The sequence below is a fragment of the Protobothrops mucrosquamatus genome, unplaced genomic scaffold, assembly GCF_001527695.2.
Source record: "Protobothrops mucrosquamatus isolate PMUCROS unplaced genomic scaffold, P.Mucros_1.0 scaffold682, whole genome shotgun sequence".
NCBI classification, from domain to species: domain Eukaryota; kingdom Metazoa; phylum Chordata; class Lepidosauria; order Squamata; family Viperidae; genus Protobothrops; species Protobothrops mucrosquamatus.
The window spans coordinates 258,990-269,554 of NW_015386969.1; the positions used below are offsets into that span (position 1 = coordinate 258,990).

The 10,565-nt window shown below is 43.1% G+C and overlaps 1 protein-coding gene across 1 annotated transcript; it reads left to right on the top strand.

Moving 5' to 3' along the window:
• The first annotated feature begins 235 nt into the window (after window positions 1-235).
• Window positions 236-5,680, top strand: SNAI1 (snail family transcriptional repressor 1). The gene is made up of 3 exons (XM_015818135.1): window positions 236-379; window positions 1,111-1,632; window positions 4,098-5,680. Exons 1-3 carry the CDS (start codon window positions 301-303, stop codon window positions 4,277-4,279), a joined length of 783 nt encoding a protein of 260 aa, XP_015673621.1. The 5' UTR covers window positions 236-300; the 3' UTR covers window positions 4,280-5,680.
• The last annotated feature ends 4,885 nt before the right edge of the window (window positions 5,681-10,565 follow it).

The window sequence follows — 10,565 nt, forward strand, 5'->3', positions numbered from 1 at the left end:
TTTGCGGAGCACCTGCTGGAAGAGGCTCGCAGCTGGACCCCTCCCCGCCTTTGTCGATTGGCTGCCAAGTGACACGGAGGGGGGGGGGCGGGTCGGCCTCGCCCACCTGCCGCTCGGCCCATATTAGCTCGTGGCTGAGCCGCTCCACTTGCTTACATCGCAGCGGCCTGGCGAGTGGCGGAGGGAGGATCCGGGTTTATTTGGGAAAGGAGAAGAAGAAGAAGAAGAAGAGGCGAGCGGCCGCGACTGCAGTTCTCTTCCCGCAGTAGCCTGGATCGGAGCCGCGTCGCCGCCAGAAAGATGCCGCGATCCTTCCTCGTCAAGAAACACTTTTCGGCCAGCAAGAAGCCCAATTACAGCGAATTGGAAAGCCAGACGGGTAGGCGCTGCGCCCGGGAAGAGAGAGAGGGTGGTGTGGGGGCTCTGGCAGTGCTTGGAGGGGGGGGGGAAGGACTGGCCAACTCAAATGCCCCGTGGAAGACGGGCTTGAATTGGTGGGGTGGGTGCCGGATTCAGCAGCGCAGCGGCTCCTGCTGAAAGTTTCCCGCTAATAACTTGGGGAGGGAAACATGTGGATCGTCTCCTTGCGGAGGACGCGGAGCGGCGGACACTAGCTAGCAATTAGGGAAGAAGTAATCCTGGTTTTAGGTTAGTTAGGTGCCATCCAGTCGGGCTCGGCTTGAAGACCGCGGAACAAGCTCCCACAAGTAGTAAATTGGGAATAAATCCCCTTGAGCTCAGCGGGCCTTCCTTCCGAAGAGCTCTGCAATGGAATGCTTTCCAAACCAGCTGTTTTTGGACTTGGAAATGCAAAACTCCAAGTCCCGTCAGCCTTTGTGCCACGGCTGTTTCAACCGGCCTAAAGCTATAGAGAAGTTTCGGTCCTTCCAAGAAGGGGGCTGGTGCTGTAGGTTTTGCTATTTTGGACCTCCCTCTGTGGCTAATTCCAACTGGAAAGGATGTTTCTGGCCCTTTGCATATGCCCAGAGAACTTGTCCAAGGGCTCCCTGAGCATGCCAAAAGCCAACCGATCTCAAAAAAGAGGTAGGGTTGTGTCCAGTTCTGCAGGAATTTTTCTCTCTAATAGATTTCCTTGGGTCTCTTTTGCAGTGATCATCTCTCCGTTTTTGTACGACAAGTACCCCTTGTCTGTCATCCCTCAACCAGATCTCCTGAGTGCTGGCTCTTACTACCCTCCTCTAGCCTGGGACACTGGGCTGTTCTCTAACTTCTTCACCTCGGAATCGGAGTACCAGAAAAGTGCAGCTTCTCCGCCCAGCCCTGATTCCAAACCCCTGGACCTGACCTCCTTGTCAAGTGAAGAAGAGGATGGCAAGACCAGCTCTGACCCGCCCAGCCCAGCCTCCTCTGCCACGGAAGCCGAGAAATTCCACTGCAGCCAGTGCAGCAAGTCCTACTCCACTTTTGCTGGCCTTTCCAAGCACAGACAGTTGCATTGTGATTCCCAGACCAGGAAATCTTTCAGCTGTAAATATTGTGAAAAGGAATATGTGAGCTTGGGGGCTCTCAAGATGCACATCCGAAGCCATACCTTGCCCTGCGTGTGCAAAATCTGTGGCAAAGCATTCTCAAGGCCATGGCTCCTGCAGGGCCACATCAGAACGCACACTGGTAAAGATCTGAATTCTTCTGTTTGTGTGTCTGGTCCTTGTTATCTTCCTCTCTTATCTTTTCTCTAGCCCCAGTCCTCTCTACCTTGCTTGTAACCTGATTCACGTCAACACTGCCTGTGGCTTATCAGAGGAGATAAGGCTCTCCAAATGGAGTTTCTCTGAAAAAAAAACAAAACACCCTGTTTTAATTAAGACCTTTTAAAAACAGATTTGCCTGAAATCCACCCTGTTTGGACTTATACTTGCCAACCTCTGACTTAATTGATTTTGGACTCCCTTTTTGTATTCAGTGGCTATATTTGCACAACACACTGAGCCCAACCCCATTATAGAACAGTTCAATTAATTCATAGTTTAATATGCAGGGTAAGTCCACATAATCATGGATAAAGGGTGCCCTGCAAAGCTAGGATACCTTTGTAAGCAAATCTAGACTTGTTTATAAGTCAATGGCATTTTTCTCAGTACCTTTATTACTTGGTTTTTTTATCCCGTCTTTCTAATCGGGCCACAGCCTTTGCACAACACATTGATCCAAAAATTAGCCAACATTCTAGCATGTGTGAATGCAGGCCATGTGATTAGAAGGTGGTCCTAGATGTTCTGTAAGCATAGAACACTGGGTTAATTCGGTATTCCTGTAAATACTACCCTCCTAAAGCAGCTACCTGGTTACAACTCCCACCCTTTTTCCATTGTTTTGTTAGTTTACATAAGACTTGGAGTGGTCCTGGGGTAATGATTCCACAGCCACATCATCATGCCTACTTAGTTTGGACACAGACGCCCTGAAGCCAGCTCAGCAGGCACTCCATCATGTGAATCAGCCTTGAGTCATTCCAAGCACACACAATGTGTGTGTGTGTGTGGGGGGTGTGTGTTATACTGAAAGGGCTTGTGAGCATTGCAGTCTAATGCAGGGCAGCCAGTGCCAAACCCTCTCCTCTATTTCCCTTGCTTATATTTGCATTTCAACCCTCTTCAAGGTCTCTCCTATTCCCCCCCACTCTTCTTTCTTGTCTAACCTCCGGTATATAAAACATAGTGCTAAACATGGGCCATACATTTGCAGGCAGGGAGGGAGGGGGGGGGAACAGCCTACTTCCTCATTTTTCCTACATGGAAGGCCCCTGAAAGCTCCCTCTGATATCTGACGCCTTCCCTGGTGCAAGCAGGATGTGCTGCCTTCTGGGCACAAAAAGTTGGTGTTGGGAGATGCTTCATTCCAGCATTGTTTGCCTAATGGGACCGTGGAAATGGTGGGGAAGGGCTTTTGGAAGCCAGGAGCTGCCTTGGCAGGTGCTCTTAGGGAGCTGGGTTTGCTCTTCCCTTCCTGCACCTGTTACTGTAACGCCCCAGGCTCGGCACCAGATTCCACAGCTGTGGCTTTTTGAGTGTTTAATCCAAGGAGTATCGCATTTACAATGCTTTTTTCCCCCCAAGCAGCTTTTGTGTTGGGCGGGTGGAGGGGGCAGGATCCTTTAATTGTTACTTAGTGCTGATTTCACACCCTTTTAAAAGTCCTAAAGATGACTGCCTGAAGGAAGCCAGAAAGACTTAATTGTGCTTTCCAAATGGAGAGCAGCCTGTTGGTGAGCTCCAGAAGAATTTTCTCCGGTCAGGAATTCAACCCGGCTTTAGTGGTTGAGGCTTGAAGGAGGGGGAGGGAGAGGAAGGAAAGGAGGAGGAAACTCTGAAAAGGATATAGTTATATTGGAATGGGGATGCAATTAATGTTTCAGGTTTTGCTGCACTAAGTTGGCAGAAGAGGGCATTTTGTACCAATGCTGGGAGCTCTTTGTCAATGTACGGTATGTAGACCAGTGCAATACATGTATTTTTAAAGTAAGCACCTTTGGTATCTAAGGATGTTATTCTCCAGATAATATGTGTAGGATCTTGGAGTTCCCTACACACTCACTTGAACCAAGCTCCATTAGAATAAAAGTAAAATCTTCCTGATTCCAGGTGGATTTTTGTTGACAACTTGGATATATTATTTTGGCAAAAATTGGGAAAGGGGGGCTTAACCTGCAACCTAGTATATGTATTACTTGGTGGTCTCCCACCCAAGAACAGACTACTTTGCTTAGCTTTTTGAGGACACAATAAGCACAATCCAGCTTCAAAGTTCAGGCCCTGCTTTTTGTCCTTTGAAATAAAGAGACTTGGTTTTTAATATCTTTATTTTAGAATCTGGCACGTGTCAGATTTAAACCTGGGCTAATGTCTTGAATACAAAACCATTTATGTATTTGGTGATTCAAGCAGAATTTATTTCCTAACTATGAATTGTGTTCTAGAAATTTGCTTAAACCTGGGTTGAATGCTTGGATTTTACTTGTAGTACTGAAAGATCAGGAATGTGACATATATAAAGGGCCAGGAAGTGATTTTTGACTTCTGTCACATGTTTTGTCAAGATTCAGGCTGATGATCCTTTTTATTCTTTTATCTTTCTAGGGGAAAAGCCATTTTCCTGCACGCACTGTAGCCGGGCCTTTGCTGATCGCTCCAATCTCCGTGCTCATCTGCAGACTCATTCAGATGTTAAGAAGTATCAGTGTAAAACTTGCTCCCGGACTTTCTCTCGCATGTCACTTCTCCACAAACATGAAGAAACAGGCTGCATTGGAACCCGTTGAATACCATGGACTCCTCCGTGCAAAGCCATGTATTGTAACTAGTGTCCCTAGGAAAATAGTTCTGCTGAGCTGCCACAAACAGCTTATATTGAAATCTGGTTGTTTCCAGCTGCTTTCAGGCCTTAAAGCATCATACACAATGCTTCTTTCACTCTTTGTCTTCCAGAGAATTTTTCAAACCTGATTTGCCTTTGTATTCCATTCCCTGGCCCTAAAAGTGGCAAAATGCTTCTTGATTCAAGCCCATGGAAGACCATTGCTTCATCAGAAATGATGGGTTGCCAAACAACATGGGATGTTTTTTTTTAAAATGAGCTTCTAAAAGCTGGTGCCCTCCAGATGGCTCGGACAAATGTCCCCAGAATTTTTAGAAATGGAATTTTTGTCAGGGAATTCAGTATGTTAGAGCCCACACTGTGCAGGGTGGTACCAATACGGGAACAGCGTCTCCAAAAACTGACATGTAGCTAAAAACATCTTGTTGAGCTGCTCCTCAACTGGGTTCAGATACATCCTTGTAGGCAGATTATAGGGATAATGATTACCTCTTTCTCCTGCCCCCTCCCCCCCCACCGCATCTGATACTCAAGAGAGTTTACCGCCACCAATAATGGAAATCCATACCGGCTTTCATATCTAATAGCCATTGAGTCTTCTCCCTTCAGACTTTTTCCCAGCTCCTTCAAAGCCATCTAAATAGCATTCACTACCGTTTTACAAATGGGAAAAATATTTTGCCTACCTTGCCTGAAAGATCAGTCTTTTCATTTTTATCCTTAAAAAGAAGATGACCAGAATAAAAGATCCACAGTAGCTCATGACCCTGAATTGATATGCCTCTAAACAAAGGGCAAAAAGCTTAAGTGTTAACGCCTCCCCCCCCATCACCTCAAACTCCATTGCTCCTCGTATTGTGTCTGGACCCTCCTTAGGGCAGCTATGCAGGGATACAGTATTTCATTAGTTCTGGGTCAGCAGAGGGATAATTCCGCAATGCTTCAAAGACTTATGTCTGCAGAAGGCACTGGGTAGCCATTCAAAGCAAGGCTCCTGTTTACAAGAGCAGCTATGCACTCAAGCACCTGTTAATATGACTTCTTTTAACAACTGCTTTTTTCAAAAGAACTGTGACTAATAGCAGGCACTTGTCAGGCGATTCAATAGCCGCCTGGGCAGGGAAGGCTGCCCCATTGACAGGTGTGTGCCAAAAGAGCTACTTAAGGTTATTGACAGGTGCCTCCTGAATGCATTTCTTTTGTACATTGTTTCCACATCATCAACAACAACAAAAGATGAAAAACAAAAAGGGTATGTTTACATTTCAAAGGTACACTGGTATTTATATATTTTTGTGCCACAATTTTATACTGAATTTAAAAAAAATACTTTTTATATATAATTATATACAATTTATTGATATTCAATAAAAAGGGTAATTTATAATTTGGTTTTGTGCACTTTCTTGGCTGTACTTTTGTTTAATCATTTGCCATGGTTCAGGAATTGGCAGGTGCGAATAGCACTCTACAAGTGATTTGCAACTAAGATGCTAGGAGCTTATTCCAGAATATCAGTGGATCCATTGGACAGTGTTGGGAATCACTGCTGACTTTTGCCTCCGATCCCAGCCAATAGGCTGCTTCCCAGTGTATGCCTGTGAAGGAATGCGGTGCTTGAGCAAGAAAGATTGTCCAAATTTTGTAAGTCAGATACAGTTGCACTTAAGATATAATATAAATCATAGGAAGCAGATTTGTAGCAAAACATACTGTTTGACTTATGTTCCAAGTTTCCTGATTAGCTACATCTCCCTAGGGTTTCAGACAGGAATCTTTGCCAACCTTATTTGGAAGTGGTTAGGAGTGAACTTGTAATCTTACCTATCAAGATTTATCATCAAGCTGAGGGGGATGGGGTGCACTTTAGATCTTTCTTTCAACAACCTCTACTCTTCCCCTGAATTTTTAGCCCTATACTCTGATTTTTGTTTTTTATTTTACATTTTCCTGAAAACCAGAAGCACTGTGGGCTAGATCGAATACTCAGCTTCAAATGCAAAAACTTACTTGCAGTGCAGGGTTACTTGGTTATTACTCAAGTTTCCTGGAAGACCAACCACCTCTCTAGCCTCTCTAAATCTTTGTCAGACAAATTGTTTACAAGGAAACTCTTCCTTAACCAGGCAGGTCTCAATAATATATTCCAGATCTACGTCCCTCCACATACACCAGTTAAGTCATGGAAGAGAGCAGATGGAGCTGGTGTTTGGTGGGATCAGTCTGACGCTAAGGGTGCCAACAATTCAGCATCCAGGATCACAGAATGAGGCATTAGGACAGGAAAAGGGACAGTGGGACAGTAAATTCCCTCTTCCTCTGAAATGGCCAACCTAAAGCCCATTATGTCATTTTCCTGTCCCTATTCCTCCCTCAACCTCTTATGGCCTCTTTGGCTTCTGCCAAGCCTGGGCTATCTGATACTACATTATATCCACTCCCCTTAGTGATGATCTGGCTACTTGATTGATAGCTTTTCTAACTTGTCCCCTAACTTGTCTTCATCCTCCTAAAATCCCCTATCCAAATTGACCATTTTATCCAACCTCATGTCATCTCTTTCCACCACCCACTTCCTCTAGCTGGGGCTCAGTCCTTTGAGAACATTCCCTCCATGCAATCTAGAAGGTCAGTCTTAACCTCTTGTTGAGTAAAGTTTGAACTGTGGCCACTTTGGTGCTCTCTGAGCTTGGTTGTTTTCTTGCAGACATTTCATTGGTAAACTAGTTAACATTTAATGTTGTAAGCTGCCCAGAGTTGATTCAAAGCAAGATGGGCAGCAAAAGAAGAAACAATAATAACATCAGTGCATCAGCTTCAGCACCATCAGCTTGAGTTCTGTATCCAAGTTTAAGGTCACAACCTGCATATGGTTCCCAAACACCGTAGCTCCAAGATTTTTCTAGTTCATTTTCAAAGTTCATTCATATCAGGTGACCAGTGTTTTTAAGTTTCTGTTTCTGTATCATCACTTCAAGGTAGTTATACTCTTAGTATAACTACTGTACCTCCAGATCCATAATACTAAAGTGTCAATCTTTTTTTCTCAATGCCTGTCTTTCACAGCTATGTAAATACCACTAAGAAAACCTGTGCTTAACTATTCTGATCCCGGCTGTCGTATATCTTTAACCTTTTGTAATGCTATCTAAAATTGTCATTAATATTTCTCTTTATTTTTCCAGTATGTGGCTCATCTATCTATTCTTGAGCCTAAGAAACAAAATGATGTACCATCTTAACTTCTTTGTTGTGAACTGTAGGTTCAGTAAACACATTGGTCAACAATATCTTTTAGCTATTTAAAATTAACACAGAGTTTTCACTTTCACTTTTTTACTTTCAAAACCACCAAAACAACAGTAATGATAGGTGGGAATGACTTTGGGAGACAGAAAGAAGAGACAATGCTGAGAGAACAATAGGATAAGAGGTAGCACAGCCCATGGTTGCATAGTGGGTGGAGCAAGAGGTTCAGAAGAGACTCTCCCTAAGTTCTTGGACTGTAAAGGTGACAGTGAGAGAATTGTGCTTGCAACATTCTGTTAATGTAGCTTTATAATAAAGTAGCATTATCTTATCTGACCAGGTCTCCTATCTGATAAGGCTGGCATTAGCTTCTTCTACAGTTCAGTGAACTAGACAGTGTGGCTTCTTGAAGAGTGAAAATTCTTTGAGCTTTGCCTCAACAGTGCACCACCAAGGCCATTGCTATTTCACTGAGAAATATATATGTGTCATTAGTTGACTGCAGTCTGAAGGACTTACATATTTGCTTGATGAAATGGATGCTTGTTGCATTGCTCCAATTGTAACTTGTCTACATAAAATGGCTGCTGATGAATAATTTATGGTTCTCTGTTGGTGGGCTTTCTGCAGCTCCAATTCTCCTACTTTACAGAGTGCAACCAATCAGGTATACAAGCTTGAGTTACACTAGTCTCTCTTTTTGCAAGGGGGGGGGGCGTTTGGCTGGAATTCTCTCCCCAGGACTTTAATGGGACAAATATTAAATCAGAGCTTTGAGAGTTACTTAATCAGGTCATTAGAAGCCAACTCATGAATTTTCCCTGGAGTTCCTTTTGTGAATATGGGGATTTCTGCAATTATGAAATGGCTAGTCAGAAAGTACTTCTTCCAAACATCACAATTTAAAAGCCTGAGCCAATCTTCTATTGGCTGTCTTCCCACTGACTTATGAGAGAAAGATTGAGATGGGGAGGGAGGGAGAAAAAGAAAGTAGTATTGTTTTGTTCATTCATCCCAAAGATCCATTTAGTTCAACATTCAGCCTCCATCAGGGGATAGCCAAGTATCCTTGGAAAGGAGCTTATACCAACCGTGGAGATAGTGTAGTATTTCTCTTTTCCCAGAAGGAAGCAGAAAGAGGTCTTCTCCCTCTTCTGCTGGATTTTCACCAAGATAATTTTAGGTTTCTCAGTTGTTTGGGTATGTGTGTGTCCTCCAAGATAAACAGAAGGACTGTTTTGACAACGATTAAACTGAAAGTCCAACTCAACTATACTTCTACATCAAAAGATGGCTAGTACTGTTCTTGTCTGTCCTCACTACACTGTAGGCTTTTTAGAACTCAATGGCTTGATTAACTCTGAAACTTAGTGTCCACTTAAGAACAAACACTGAGAATATAGGTTTGTCATATTTCCCTTGCAAGGCAGGATAGCTTTTTGTTGGCAGGAACTCCACTTTTTTCTCCACTTCTGTGGTTCATCCTCCAGACGTTCACCACTAAATAAAGGGATTATTTTGTCATTTCCCCAACAGTGGCTGACTGGCTTTTTCATTTTTTTTTATTTCCTCCTCATAAATAGATAACTCAGAAAAATGAAGAGTAGGAATAGGAGGTTGACTGCTTCCTATTTTGGGTTCTTTTCCATAGGCTGGCTGGATATGATACTCCAAGCAGCCTTTACACATAATTGTGTGGAAGCACAAAACTGTTTGTGTGTGTTTGAGTAATGAAACCAATCACATAGAAGGGAAATATGGATATGACTGGATTTCAAGCTGTGTCTAACACAATCGTTCTGAGAAACTTATAAATCTGGCTGGATATCATAAATCTTTCCAATCGTTTCAAGCTTGCAAGAATACTATAAAACTTCAACTGAAAAATAAAGAGCTAGCTCAATAGATTGGGGGGAGGTGTTTTATTATTATTATTATTTTATTATAAGATGGCTCTTACTGCTATTCCTGTTTAAGCTAATAGCATTGATGCACCAAGGAGCATGGGTGCATTAGACGTTGAAGCAATATAAAGTGCATCTTCAAATGGAAGATGATGTTTTATAAAACAGTTTGACAGATTGAATGGGCTGGATCACAGCAGGATTTTTGGGATCAGGGTTGGGGAAAGATCAGGAGGAGCCATATGGTTACTTCCTTATGTGATCCTTTCCAAAGGATCATCTTGTCAGTGTTAACAAAGCTCAGATTTCTATCAACTTAACTGAAAGTACCACAAATCCCAGCTCCACATCTTCCAGAAAGACCACAGGAGATGGTTTGTTGTTACTTCAAATGCTCTTGATCCTCTGCCAACATTCTCCTTAGCTCAGAACTGCTTTATGTTGGTCTGAGAAAAGCTGTTGATGCTTCCCCTTTTCTCCCCTTCTCATCATGCCACCAATCCTGTATTTCTGGTCACTGCAAGACATATGATACAATCTCTCAGCTTCCAAAGGAAGAACTCCTAAAAAGTGCACTTTTCTCACTAAGGTGTTTCTTCCCAAACCTCTTTGAGAGTCTCACACCCTTCCATCTTTCAAAGGCAATGGTTATATACAAAGACCCTGCTTGTATTTCTCACCCTAAATATGTGAGCAGTGTATCCTTTTTTTTTTTGTAATGAACTGTTAAGGGCTGTTTGAGACAGAGACACTGCTCTGCAAGTCTCCCATGCCTAAATTTATTTATTTATTTTATTTATTTTTTGGATTTATATCCCGCCCTTCTCCCGTAGGACTCAGGGCGGCTGACAATCTATTTAAAATACATACAAAACAACACAAATTTAAAATTAATTAAAAGGAATATTTAAATATTTGTCGAATTTTAAAATATAATTAAAACCCCCCTAAAAATTACCCTAGGCCAGTCCTGCAAGCTGGAATAACCAAGTCTTGAGGGCGCGGCGAAAGGAAGGGAGATCAGGGATAACCCTGATCTCTGGGGGCAGTTCATTCCAGAGGGTGGGAGCTCCCACA